This window comes from Scomber scombrus, chromosome 1 (genome assembly GCF_963691925.1).
Source record: "Scomber scombrus chromosome 1, fScoSco1.1, whole genome shotgun sequence".
NCBI lineage: Eukaryota > Metazoa > Chordata > Actinopteri > Scombriformes > Scombridae > Scomber > Scomber scombrus.
The window spans coordinates 37,810,467-37,824,377 of record NC_084970.1 but is presented as its reverse complement, the minus strand read 5'-3'; the positions used below and the strand labels follow the sequence as shown (position 1 = coordinate 37,824,377).

General features: G+C 43.0%; 1 protein-coding gene across 2 annotated transcripts in view; it reads left to right on the top strand.

Annotated features, from left to right (window-relative positions):
• fhod1 (formin homology 2 domain containing 1) overlaps nucleotides 1-13,338 on the top strand; it is a 27,653-nt gene extending 14,315 nt beyond the window's left edge. For both annotated transcript variants that reach the window (XM_062418428.1, XM_062418339.1), the window contains exons 8-17: nucleotides 1-204; nucleotides 2,920-3,075; nucleotides 3,168-3,350; nucleotides 4,545-4,664; nucleotides 6,254-6,415; nucleotides 6,990-7,180; nucleotides 7,514-7,706; nucleotides 8,876-9,056; nucleotides 9,818-9,994; nucleotides 12,429-13,338. The exon at nucleotides 1-204 is cut by the window's left edge and continues 399 nt beyond it. In XM_062418428.1, coding sequence (XP_062274412.1) covers nucleotides 1-204; nucleotides 2,920-3,075; nucleotides 3,168-3,350; nucleotides 4,545-4,664; nucleotides 6,254-6,415; nucleotides 6,990-7,180; nucleotides 7,514-7,706; nucleotides 8,876-9,056; nucleotides 9,818-9,994; nucleotides 12,429-12,511 — 1,650 coding nt within the window. In that variant the 3' untranslated portion in view covers nucleotides 12,512-13,338. The remainder of the gene's footprint in view (nucleotides 205-2,919; nucleotides 3,076-3,167; nucleotides 3,351-4,544; nucleotides 4,665-6,253; nucleotides 6,416-6,989; nucleotides 7,181-7,513; nucleotides 7,707-8,875; nucleotides 9,057-9,817; nucleotides 9,995-12,428) is intronic.
• The last annotated feature ends 573 nt before the right edge of the window (nucleotides 13,339-13,911 follow it).

Sequence of the window (13,911 nt, the reverse complement as noted above, 5' to 3'; positions counted from 1 at the left end):
GCGGCGGCAGCGTCTTCCTCCTCGCAGCAGAAGAAGAAGAAGACGGTGAAGCTGTTCTGGAAGGAGCTGAAACAAGCCGACGGGCCGAAGAAGTGTCGCTTCGGCCGCGGGACGGTTTGGGCGTCTCTGGACAAGGTGGCGGTGGACACGGCTCGCCTAGAACACCTGTTTGAGTCCAAAGCCAAAGAGCTGCCCGTCGCCAAGGTAACCAGACAGATGCAGCTTTGTTTGTCTGAATCTGCCTTACAACAGTATAACAGTATTGCACATATATCCCATAATATTACACACAACACACACACACACCAATGCTAAAACATCACCATAATAACATCACTATAGAATTATTGCGCAATCTTCGGCCTTAACCCTCCTGTTGTCCTAGAGTCAAGGGAGGAAGGATGGGAGGGAAGGATGGAAGGAAGGGAAGGAAGGATGGAAGGGAGGGAGGAAGAAGGGAGGGAGGGAGGGAGGAAGGAAGGAAGGAAAGGAGGAAGCAAGGAAGGTAAGAGGGAGGGAGAAAGGAAGGAAGAAGGAAGGGAGGGAGGGAAGAAGGAAGGAAGGAAAGGAGGGAGGAAGGAAGGAGGGAAGGAAAGATGGAAGGAAAGGAGGGAAGGAGGAAGGAAGGAAAGAACGACAGACGAAAGAAGGAAGCAAGGAAGGTGGGAGGGAGGGAGGAAAGAAGGAAGGAGGAGGGAGGGAGGGAGGGAGGAAAGAAGGAAGGAGGGGAGGGAGGGAGAAAGGAAAAGAGAAAGCGAGTAAAGAAGGACAGACGAAAGAAGGAAGGGGGATAGAGGACAGAGAGAGGAAGGAAAGAAAGAGAGAAGGAAGGAAGGGGGGAGGAAGGAAGGGGGATAGAGGAAAGAGAGAAGGAAGGAAGGACAGAATGAACAGTCGTCAAACAGACGGGTTCAATTTGACCCGGGGGTACGGTACGAAGGTTAATTACAGTCCATTTACCACCTAGAGGAGTTTCCTTTAATATTAACTACAATGATTAATTATAATGTTTTAATTCAGCTCATTATTTAATAACTTTAAAGCAGCAGCTGATGTTCTGTGATGTTTGACCTGATAAACTGATCAGACATCATATTATCACAGTTATATTCATATCAGTGTGTTTGAGCTCATGTAGTACCAGAGTTTATCCAGCAGAGGGCGATCTCACCTTCATATATACTCTATAAAATATCTGAGTCTCTTTACTGTAGTACAGTTACAGGTACTAGTACTATACTGCAGTACAGTTTGAGGTACTTATACTTTACTGCAGTACAGTTTGAGGTACTTGTACTTTACTGTAGTACAGTTAGAGGTACTAGTACTTTACTGTAGTACAGTTTGAGGTACTTGTACTTTACTGTAGTACAGTTTGAGGTACTTATACTTTACTGTAGTACAGTTAGAGGTACTTGTACTTTACTGTAATACAGTTTGAGGTACTTATACTTTACTGTAGTACAGTTAGAGGTACTTGTACTTTACTGTAGTACAGTTAGAGGTACTTGTACTTTACTGTAATACAGTTTGAGGTACTTGTACTTTACTGTAGTACAGTTTGAGGTACTTATACTTTACTGTAGTACAGTTTGAGGTACTTGTACTTTACTGTAGTACAGTTAGAGGTACTTGTACTTTACTGTAGTACAGTTAGAGGTACTTGTACTTTACTGTAATACAGTTTGAGGTACTTGTACTTTACTGTAGTACAGTTTGAGGTACTTGTACTTTACTGTAGTACAGTTAGAGGTACTTGTACTTTACTGTAGTACAGTTAGAGGTACTTGTACTTTACTGTAATACAGTTTGAGGTACTTGTACTTTACTGTAGTACAGTTTGAGGTACTTGTACTTTACTGTAGTACAGTTTGAGGTACTTATACTTTACTGTAGTACAGTTAGAGGTACTTGTACTTTACTGTAATACAATTTGAGGTACTTATACTTTACTGTAGTACAGTTAGAGGTACTTGTACTTTACTGTAGTACAGTTAGAGGTACTTGTACTTTACTGTAATACAGTTTGAGGTACTTGTACTTTACTGTAGTACAGTTTGAGGTACTTATACTTTACTGTAGTACAGTTTGAGGTACTTGTACTTTACTGTAGTACAGTTTGAGGTACTTGTACTTTACTGTAGTACAGTTAGAGGTACTTGTACTTTACTGTAGTACAGTTAGAGGTACTTGTACTTTACTGTAATACAGTTTGAGGTACTTGTACTTTACTGTAGTACAGTTTGAGGTACTTGTACTTTACTGTAGTACAGTTTGAGGTACTTGTACTTTACTGTAGTACAGTTAGTACTTATACTTTACTGTAGTACAGTTTGAGGTACTTGTACTTTACTGTAGTACAGTTAGAGGTACTTGTACTTTACTGTAGTACAGTTAGAGGTACTTGTACTTTACTGTAGTACAGTTAGAGGTACTTGTACTTTACTGTAATACAGTTTGAGGTACTTGTACTTTACTGTAGTACAGTTAGAGGTACTAGTACTCTACTGTAGTACAGTTTGAGGTACTTGTACTTTACTGTAGTACAGTTAGAGGTACTTATACTTTACTGTAGTACAGTTTGAGGTACTTGTACTTTACTGTAGTACAGTTTGAGGTACTTGTACTTTAATGTAGTACAGTTTGAGGTACTTATACTTTACTGTAGTACAGTTTGAGGTACTTGTACTTTACTGTAGTACAGTTAGAGGTACTTGTACTTTACTGTAGTACAGTTAGAGGTACTAGTACTTTACTGTAGTACAGTTTGAGGTACTTATACTTTACTGTAGTACAGTTTGAGGTATTCCGGTTGCCATGGCAGCAGCAGAGATGATGTAGATCTGTATCATCTGGTTTCTGAGGCGTTGATTATTGATTATTGGCTTTGTGTAACGTTTCTGTTTCTGTTAACTCCAGAAAGGACCGGAGACCAAAAAGTCTGAGATTCTGGTTCTGGACCCGAAGAGGAGCAACGCCATCAACATCGGGATGACCGTCCTGCCGGCCGTTCACGTCATCAAGACCGCCATCCTCAACTTCGACGAGTTCGCCATCAGCAAGGAGGGCATCGAGGTACGGAGCACTTCCTGTTGTGTTTTATCTGTCCGATCCGGTCTGATCCGGTCCGGTCCGATCCGGTCTGACTCCTCTCTGTCCCCGAGCAGAAGATCCTGACCATGACTCCCACAGAGGAGGAGAAGCAGAGGATCCAGGAAGCCCAGCTGGCCAACCCTGACGTTCCTCTGGGCACGGCGGAGCAGTTCCTGTGCAGCCTGGCCTCCATCAGTGCCTTGACCCCCCGCCTGCAGCTCTGGGCCTACAAGCTGAACTACGAGGCTCTGGAGAAGGTAACGAGCTCTGAGACCCAGTCAGAGGACAGAGAGACACACAGAGCCAGATGGACGGTCAGCAGAGCGAGACGTTTAATGATTACAGTAAAATAATAATAATGATGAAATGAATCGTGAGCAGATGTGAAGGAGCTGCAGGACTGTTGCGTAAGGTTGAGAGCTGGACCTGGCAGCGCTGGCCAGAACCGTCATGATTCTGCCTATTAGGGGACAGAGCTCTGTTGCCACCAGGCTTGGCTGAAGCAGAAGCTGGAGGGATGATAACAGGCTTCATGGAGGAAGCCAGGATTATTATACACAAGTGGAAAAAGAGGCTCAAGCTCATGTTGGAGATAGAAGTCCAATAGGGATAGGAAGTATAAAGCCAGCCAAGCATTGTTATATTATACACACACACTGTACATACACACACACACACACACACACACACACACACTGTACATACACACTGTACATACACACACACACACACACACACACACTGTACATACACACACACACTGTCCTTTCGCCCTCCCTCCCTCCTTCCTTCCTTCTTTCCTCCGTCCTTCTTTCCTTCCTTTCCTTCCTCCCTTCCTTCCTCCCTCCTTTCCTTCCTTTCTTCCTTCCCTCCTTCCTTCTTCCCTACTTTCCTCCATCCTTCCCTCGTTCCCACCTTCCTTCTTTCCTTTCCTCCCTTCTTTCTTCCCTCCTTTCCTTCCTTTCTTCCTTCCCTCCTTCCTTCCTTCTCTCCTTCCTTCCTCCCTCCTTCCTTCCTTCCTTCTTTCCTCCGTCCTTCCTTCCTCCCTCCTTTTCCTTCCTTTCTTCCTTCCCTCCTTCCTTCTTCCCTACTTTCCATCCTTCCTTCTTCCTCCCTCCTTACCTTCCTTTCTTCCTTCCATCCTTACCTTCCTTTCTTCCTTCCATCCTTCCTTCTTCCTCCCTTCCTAATTGATTCGCAAGTCGTAACGTTGTGAATAAGTTAAATGATAAAAGGTGGAACAGATTATAACTGAGGTAATATCAGCGTCCTCAGTGATAAAGCTCCAGTAGAGAAAACATCAGATCAGATGGAAACATGACAACAGGTTTAAAATAATCAGATGTTCAGACTTTGATAAGAAGTGAAATCCATTCAGCAGCAGCGACTGTTTAACGTGTTGGTTGTGCAGAAACAGGAAGTTGACTCTGTGAGTGTGTCGCCCCCTGCAGGAGATCGCAGAGCCGCTGTTTGACCTGAAGCTGGGCATGGAGCAGCTGGCGTCCAATCAGACCTTCAAGAGGATCCTCGCCACGCTGCTCGCCATCGGAAACTTCCTCAACAGCTCCAACGTGAGAATTAAAGAAAACTCTCCTTGTGTTTAATTTATTATGTTTGACTCAAAAACAGATGAATTAGAGTCAGAGATCAATGAGTCCAGTTGTTTCTGAGGAGGAGGGAAGGAAGAAAGGAAGGAAAGGAGGGAAGAAGGAAGGGAGGAAAGGAAAGAAGGAAGGGAGGAAGGAGGGAGGGAGGGAGGGAGAAAGGAAAAGATGAAGGGAGGAAGGAAGGAAGGAAGGACAGAGGAAAGAAGGAAGGTAGGGGGGAGGAAGGAAAGAGAGGGAAGGAAGGAAGGAGGGAAGGAAAGAAGGAAAGAAGGAAGGAAGAAAGGGGGATGGAGGAAGGAAAGAAGGAAGGGAGGAAGGGAGGAAGGAAGGAAGGAAGGAAGGAAGGAAGGAACAGTCAAAACAGACTACTTATATGGGCATCAGGAGGAGCATGAGGCGCCCTCCTGAACCTGTGAACCAATCAACCTGTCAATCACCACGTAGCCACGCCCTAATGCATACCCTGCTTTATCGTCACATATAAAATCAGGGAGGCCAAAATGTCCCAAATGAACATCATACTGCATTGAAGAAGGCTTTAAACTAGCGATTGAGACCATAAACACATTTTGAAAACGTTTACTGAGGTTAGAAATCAAGTGAGAAGTTGGTGAATTCTCCATTGACTTGTATAGAGACGGAAGTCCTTTTGACACCAAAACAGTCGCCCCCTGGTGGCCTTTTGATAGAATGCAGTTTTAAGTTACTTCCTGGTTGGCCTCATTTCAGAGGACCAGAACTCCCCGCCTGGTCTATAGATATCAGCACTGATGATAGTTTACAGTTCATGTGATCAGACGCTGTTGTAGACGCTGTGTTTAGAGACCAGGAGGGGAGTTCCGGTCCTCTGAAATGAGGCCAACGCGGAAGTAACTTAAAACTGCATTCTATCAAAAGGCCACCAGGGGGCGACTGTTTTGGTGTCAAAAGGACTTCCGTCTCTATACAAGTCAATGGAGAATTCACCAACTGTTTCACTACAATAAAACAAGATCAAATGAGTCAAAGATAAACATGAAAATCAGAGCAGCGCTTCAAGATATGAATAACACACACACACATGCATGTATATATATATACATACTGTACATGTTTATCTCATATAGACAGGAACACGCTTCATGTGTGAAGACGACACCGTGTGAACATGAAGCAGCTGAACCGGCTCAATGTGGAAATCTCTAATCTGTGTTTGGAGTCAAAACACTTTATCTACAGATTTAATCAGTGTGTGTGTGTGTGTGTGTGTGTGTGTGTGTGTGTGTGTGTGTTTGTGTGTGTGTGTGCGTGTGTGCGCGTGTGTGTGTGTGTGTCTGTCTCTCTCTCTGTGTGTGTGTGTGTGTCTGTGTCTATCTCTGTGTGTCTGTCTCTGTGTGTGTGTGTGTGTGTGTGTGTCTCTGTGTGTGTGTGTGTGTGTGTGTGTGTGTCTCTATGTGTGTGTGTATGTGTGTCTATCTCTGTGTGTGTGTGTGTGTATGTGTGTGTGTCTCTGTGTGTGTCTCTGTGTGTGTGTGTGTGTGTGTGTGTGTGTGTGTGTGTGTGTGTGTGTGCAGGCTAAAGGCTTTGAGCTGGGTTACCTGGAGAAGGTGGTGGAGGTGAAGGACACGGTTCACCGTCAGTCTCTGCTGCATCACACCTGCATCCAGGTGGTGGATAATTACCCAGAATGCTCTGATGTCTACTCAGAGATACCTGCCATCACCCGCTCCGCCAAAGTAACACTCTACTCTACTCTACTCTACTCTACTGTACTCTACTGTACTCTACTGTACTCTACTCTACTGTACTCTACTCTACTGTACTGTACTGTACTCTACTCTACTCCTACTGTTCTCTACAGCACTGTACTCTACTGTACTCTACTGTACTCTACTCTACTGTACTGTACTGTACTGTACTGTACTCTACTGTACTCTACTCTACTGTACTCTACTTGTACTGTACTCTACTCTACTGTACTGTACTGTACTCTACTCTACTCCTACTGTTCTCTACAGCACTGTACTCTACTCTACTCTACTGTACTCTACTCTACTCTACTCTACTGTACTCTACTCTACTCCTACTGTACTCTACTCTACTCTACTCCTACTGTACTCTACTCTACTCCTACTGTTCTCTACAGCACTATACTCTACAGCACTCTACTCTACTTTACTGTACTCTACTTTACTCTACTCTGCTCCTACTGTACTCTACTCTACTCTACTCTACTGTACTGTACTCCTACTGTACTCTACTGTACTCTACTCTAGTCAGGTGAGTCATATTTTGGGGTTCTGTCTCCAGGTGGACTTCGAACTGCTCTCGGAGAACCTGGTGCAGCTGGAGAAACGTTGCAAAGCATCATGGGACAATCTGAAGGTGGTGGCCAAACACGAAACGAAAGCCGTGCTGAAGAACAAGATGACCGACTTCCTGAAGGACTGTACGCAGAGAATCATCATCCTGAAGGTGGTCCACAGGAGGGTCATAAACAGGTACACACACACACACGCACACACACACACACACACGCACACACACACACACACACACACACACACACTGTACATACACACACACACACTGTACATACACACACACACACACACACACACAAACACACACACACACAACACAAACACACACTCACACACAAAGACACACACAGTAACACACACAGTCTCACACACACACTCTCACACACACATAGTAACACACACTATCTCTCTCACATACACACACACACACAGTAACACACAGTAACACTCACACACACGCATAGACACACACACACACACACACACACAGTAACAGCCTCTCTCCTGCAGGTTTCACTCCTTCCTGCTGTTCCTGGGTCAGCCGTCTTCCTCCGTCAGAGACATTAAAGTAACGAGCTTCTGCCGCATCGTCAGCGAGTTCGCTCTGGAGTACCGGACCACCCGAGAGAGAGTTCTGACCCTCAAACGCAAGCGGGCCGCCCACCGGGAGAGGACCAAGACCCGCGGCAAGATGATCACTGAGGTAGGGGGGGGGGGGTCAATGAGGCTTCATCAGTCTGAGCTTCACTGCTGAATCCTGCAGGTGTTTAACTTCATATTAGAGAAAGATGTCACTTAAAGTAAAAGTTCACATTTCTTCCAATCGTCTTAAAGCAGCAGTCAGGTGACGATATAAACAGTAAAGAGGTTTTCCTCCTGTTCATACGGACTATTTAAAGATGCCTTCAAAATGCTCATTGGGACTGTGTCCACAGTGTGTCTACACAGTCAACCTACAATACACGCTAGATGACGCCTCCGCTCCGACGACGTTGCCACAGCAACCTGTCAGATTGGTCATTAATGTGGCCCAGTCTGAACAGAGCCAAATCCCATTTGGACACTTGCTAAAAACAGTGTGGACAGTCAGGCCTAGAAATCAGATTTGAGAAGGAATCAGATTTGAATCAGATTTGAATCAGATTTGCCTGCAGTCTGAACGCAGCCTTAAAGTAGGTGATCAGCTTCTATTGTCAGTGTGAGTTATTCATATCAAGTGATATCTGACACATTTACAGTGTATTTAGCATCAGATTCCCTCTTAGTGTTTCCTGTTGAGCTGTGGTGGAAGTATAGTAACAAAAAGACTTTGATACTAAAAACACTGAAGATGAACATTTGACTGAAGCTTCATATTAGCTTCAGATCAACTTTTAAATCCATGTTTCCACAGAAGGAGGACTGTGGGTTTAGTTTCTCTCCTCCAGGACTTCCATCAGATAACTCCACGGCTTCACACCTGCAACACACACACACACACACACACACACACACACACACACACACACACACACACACAGAGTTCAGGTAACCATAGCAACGACTCTAGTGCAGGTATACAGTATCACACCTGTAGCTTCTCTGTGTGATACATTCAAATCATCATGTGGTTTACAGAGTTTGATATGAAAATGTTTCCAGATTATTTTCATATTCGTTCACTGACTGTTGGTTTCAGACATGCTGGTTAAATGATGAACTTTAATCATTTAATCATTTAATCATTTAATCCTCCTGTTGTCCTCGAGTCAAGTTTTGACTGTTTCAGGTTTCAGAAAATAAACTTTTAGAAATAAACAGTAATGAGCTCAGACGCTGTTTCCTATCAGGCTCTAATCTTCCTCTTCTTCTTCTTCTTCTGTCCTCTTTCAGACGGAGAAGTTTTCGGGGGCGGTGCCTCGTCAGGATAGCCCCTCCCCCGTCTCCATGGCAGCGGAGGCACCGACGGGTCAAGAGGAGGAACACGAGAACATGAAGAACCTTCTGATCAGCAACAATGATCCCAGCATGGAGCAGAGAGGAGGAGGACTGAGACGCTCCAGAGCCATCCGCAGTAAGAGCCTCACTCTGATCAATCACTGATCAATCACTGATTAACCTTCGTATCGTCCTCCCGGGTCTAATTGACTCCGTCTGTTTTAACTGTTCCTTCTTTCCTCCCTTCTTTTCTCTTTCTTTCCTTCCTTCCTTCCTTCCTTTCCTTCCTCTCTTCCTTCTCTCCTCCCTCCCTCCTTCTCTCTTTCTTTCCTCCCTCCTAGCTTCCTTCTTTCCTCCCTCCCTTCCTTTCTCCCTCCCTCCCTCCTTCTCTCTTCCTTCCTCTCTCCTTTCCTTCCTTCCTCTCTCCTTTCCTTCCTTCTTCCTTCCACCCTTCCTTCCTTCCTCCCTCTTTTCCTTCCCTCTTCCTCCCTTCCTTCCTCCCTCCTTTCCTTCCTCCCTCCCTCCTTTCCTTCCTTCTTCCTCCTTTTCTTCCTTCCTTCCTCTCTCCTTTCCTTCTTCCTTCCACCCTTTCTTCCTCCCTCCTTTCCTTCCTTCCTTCCTCCCTCTTTAATCTTCCTTCTTCCTTACTTCCATCCTTCCTCCATCCCTTCCTTCCTTCTTCCTTCCTCCCTTCCTTGACTCGAGGACAACAGGAGGGTTAATGACTCGATCAATACAGTCTGACTGATCCAGGTGGAGACAATTAGCTCCAACAGGCCGATCAGTGATGTTGAAGTGATGAAGTAGTTTTGGTTCAGTTTTTATTTAGTTTGAGTGTTATTGACCTATAATAACCTTGCTGCAGGCTCAGGTTCATGTTGTGTTTCTGCTCCTCAGGTCTCGGCAGAGTGAGTCCTCCTCAGATGTCGGTTGCTAAGGACGACGGGACGAGTTCCCAGGACGACCACACAGACGAGATCATGGACCGACTGGTCAAATCCGTTACCCAGAATCCTTCAGACCGAGCGTCCAGCCCCAAAACACGCAAACGCTCCCGACTCAACAGGAAGTCACGTGAGTCACGTCTCTGTTTTCACCATAGACTGTATATAAAATGGACGTAACATCCGTGACGTCACCCATTGGTTTGTGGACTGCTGCTCGGAGGCCAATAGTATCGGATCTGAGCAGCGCCATCTTGAAAATTTCAGGTGCATGCTGGGAAAAATAAAAACAGGGATTCTACTTATATGGGCATCAGGAGGAGCATGAGGCGCCCTCCTGAACCTGTGAACCAATCAACCTGTCAATCACCACGTAGCCACGCCCTAATGCATACCCTGCTTTATCGTCACATATAAAATCAGGGAGGCCAAAATGTCCCAAATGAACATCATACTGCATTGAAGAAGGCTTTAAACTAGCGATTGAGACCATAAACACATTTTGAAAACGTTTACTGAGGTTAGAAATCAAGTGAGAAGTTGGTGAATTCTCCATTGACTTGTATAGAGACGGAAGTCCTTTTGACACCAAAACGGTCGCCCCCTGGTGGCCTTTTGATAGAATGCAGTTTTAAGTTACTTCTGCGTTGGCCTCATTTCAGAGGACCGGAACTCCCCGCCTGGTTTCTACACACGAGAAACGAAGCTGAGATTATTTCATATATGATGAATAATGTTTATTATCACTGAACAGCAGCTGTATGATGATCAGCTTCTGCTTCAGTGGCAGATTAACAAATAAATTGTAATAAAAGCTAAAAGAACACAATCAGCCACGACTAGAATGTAGAATAAATTAATAAATAAACAGACAAATAATAATCAATAAATATAGATGATTAATTATTGCACACATCAGGTTCAAGATGTGTGTGTTCTTGGTATCTTCGGGGTCTGGAGGGTCTCAGGTATCTCAGAAGGTCAGGGTCTTTGTGTCTCTGCAGGTGAAATCTGGCTCAGTGTCTCCTTGTTGGGACATAAACAGAAACTTTGTGTCCAAAACAGGACGATGTCTGTGCTGCTTCATATCTCTGTTTCTATTTCCTCCAAAATCCTCTCAGCTGATAATTATCATGTCTACCCGACCCTCCTGCAGACCCGTCCTTCACCCTGTAGATCAGGAGTAGTCAATTAAAATTCACAGAGCTCCAGTTAGTGTAAATGTCCAGTAAAGGAACCAGAACATCATACATCTGAGTTATTATTTATTATAGTTCATCAGCAGATAGTAGACAAATAAATACAATAGAATTCATTTATTAGTATTTACACTGAACACAATAAACAAAATAAGATACATATTTTACTTTCTTATATCAAATAAAGATGGCATTTCAAAATAAAGTGAATTATTGAAGCTTTTGATTGTGCTTCTTAAATATAAAAGAATCCCTTTATACTTTAAACTTAAATCAGCTGTTTCCTGAACCTCACTGCTGATTTTAGTGAGTATGTTTGTTCTATAGTGTTGTGCTACGTCTCATAGTTGTGTTTAACGTTGCTGCTTTTAATAACGTCCACTGTGTCAGCACATGTGAGACATACTGGTCTCTGACTGGTCTCTAACTGGACTGGTCTCTGGGAGGATGAACCTGTTTTCATCGTCTACCTTCCTTTACTTTGAGCACACCATGTTTAACAGCTTCCTCTTATCTTCCTCCTCTTTGTCTCTCCTTTTTTCTCGGTGTGTATCTCACAGATTGGCTGATTGTCCGCCCAACTTTTACCGTAATAGCTGGAGAAGCCGGCTAAAATAGAAACGCTTAATATTCCGGGTCTGAAGTAACAGTGTGTATTTGAAAAGAGTTTGTGAAGGATTATAAAACCACAGAGAGTCAAAGTGATGTAAAGCCGGTCCTAAAAAAACATTTAGAGCTTTAAAAACCAGTAAAAGAAGCTTCATATTCTGGGAGACAATGAAGTGAATATAAAACCAGATCAATATCTTCACTCTTTGTTTTTAGTTAAAAGTGGAACAGCAGATTTAGTTTTTTAGCTGATTGTTTGTTAGTCAGTAAAAACATCACTGCAGTCGCTCAAGTGTTTCAGCTTCTGTGTTTTATATTTCTAAGCTGATAAAAAGCTGTTTTTGTCACCTTGTAGAACCTGATAATGTAATAATAAAAAACCTTATTACTCAAGAAAAAATGTATTAATAAATGTTATTACAATATTGGGAAATTATTACATTATTAGGTTCTGCAAAAATAAGGTTAACCCAATAATGAACAGAGATTGTTACATTAATGCACTTTATTACATCATCAGGTTCTATTACATCATCAGGTTCTATTACATCATCAGTTCTATTACATCATCAGGTTCTATTACATCATCAGGTTCTATTACATCATCAGTTCTATTACATCATCAGGTTCTATTACATCATCAGGTTCTATTACATCATCAGGTTCTATTACATCATCAGGTTCTATTACATCATCAGGTTCTTCTCTCTTTATTTAAGTGCTAGTTAAACTCAACTGTGCCTCTGTGTGTTTCAGTGAGACGGACTCTGAAGAGCGGCCTCGGCGTAGACGTGGTTCAGGCTCTGGGACTCAACAATAAGAGCGGAGAGCGACTGTGAGCTCAGGATCGATCAGACCGATCAGACCGATCAGTGAACAGTATTGATTATTGATCAGAGGAGACGACACAACGATCCTGATCATCAATCTTTGTGTTTTAACTCAAAGTGAACAAACTTTTTTTTTTCTCTCTGAAGAAGAAAAACCTGCTGTTTTTGGTTTTCTGTGGTTCTCTAAACGTTGTCCTAATGTTCTCCTTTAAAGCACCAGAGGTACATTCACTCAGCTCTGCTCTGACTGTCACACATCAACACATTTAGTTCATTATCACAACGAGCACATTATACACTAAACATGTTGTAACAGGTTTCACTCATTAAGGAGGGTTAGGGTTAGGCAGTCTGCTGTTCAGACACAAACCAACAAGTTATTAGAGTTTATATTTAAATCATTTCTGTAGTTTTTAAACACAAACAGGAGGAAAAGGTTGGTTTATAATTATTCTCAGCGGTGGAAGAATCTGCACTTGGTGTTTTATAGTTAATGTTTCTAAAATACATCACTATATTTATGGATTGTTGGTTTGAGTTTGAACATGAAGGAAACCCAGAAATCATCAGACTGAAAACTTGTTGGATTAAAACTAAAAACTTCGTCTGAGCAATAAAACGTCTCGTCCTGGAAAATGAAAGAAAGTCCTTGAAGGTTTTTGAAGGGACTCGATTTTTAAACCAAAATGCAAAAACACCAAAAACAAGACTTTTAATGTGACATTTAAATGTTTTTCAGTATTTTACATTTTTTATGGTTTAATTCTGAACCTGAATTTATTTATTGAGAAACTGACGATTAAATAAAGCAATAAAAACCTGATAGTTAAAGATAATAAAAGTGTTTATTAAATATCTGAGTGATGTCATTCTTTCATTCATTCACTCATTCATTCATTCACATGTTTAACATTAAAGACTTAAAGTCCGTGTAAAGTAAGAATAAATATGTGTTCTGAGTTTGACATACCACAGAAAAGTGTGTTGTTAACCACTCTGCCAAATTTTAATGATTAAAAAAATCGCCAAATATATGAAATTAGGCTTCAAAGTTGTGTAATAGTCTGCCTATTTCTCTGCTCCCAAACGCTGTGGGCGTGGCCGCTGAGTCTGCTGAAGCCCCGCCCCCTACCAAGTGTCACCTGTCAATCAAAGTCACCACCTCTACCAGAAACATGGACGCTAGGTCTGAGAGCTTTCTGCTGCTAAGTCAGCTGCTAGCTCAGCGGCTACGTGTGTGTGTGTGTGTGTGTTTATATATATATGTGTGTGTGTGTGTGTGTGTGTTTATGTGTGTGTGTGTGTGTTTATATGTGTGTGTGTGTGTTTATATGTGTGTGTGTGTGTGTGTGTTTATATGTGTGTGTGTGTGTGTGTGTGTGTGTGTGTGTTTCTGCTGCAGGTATAAA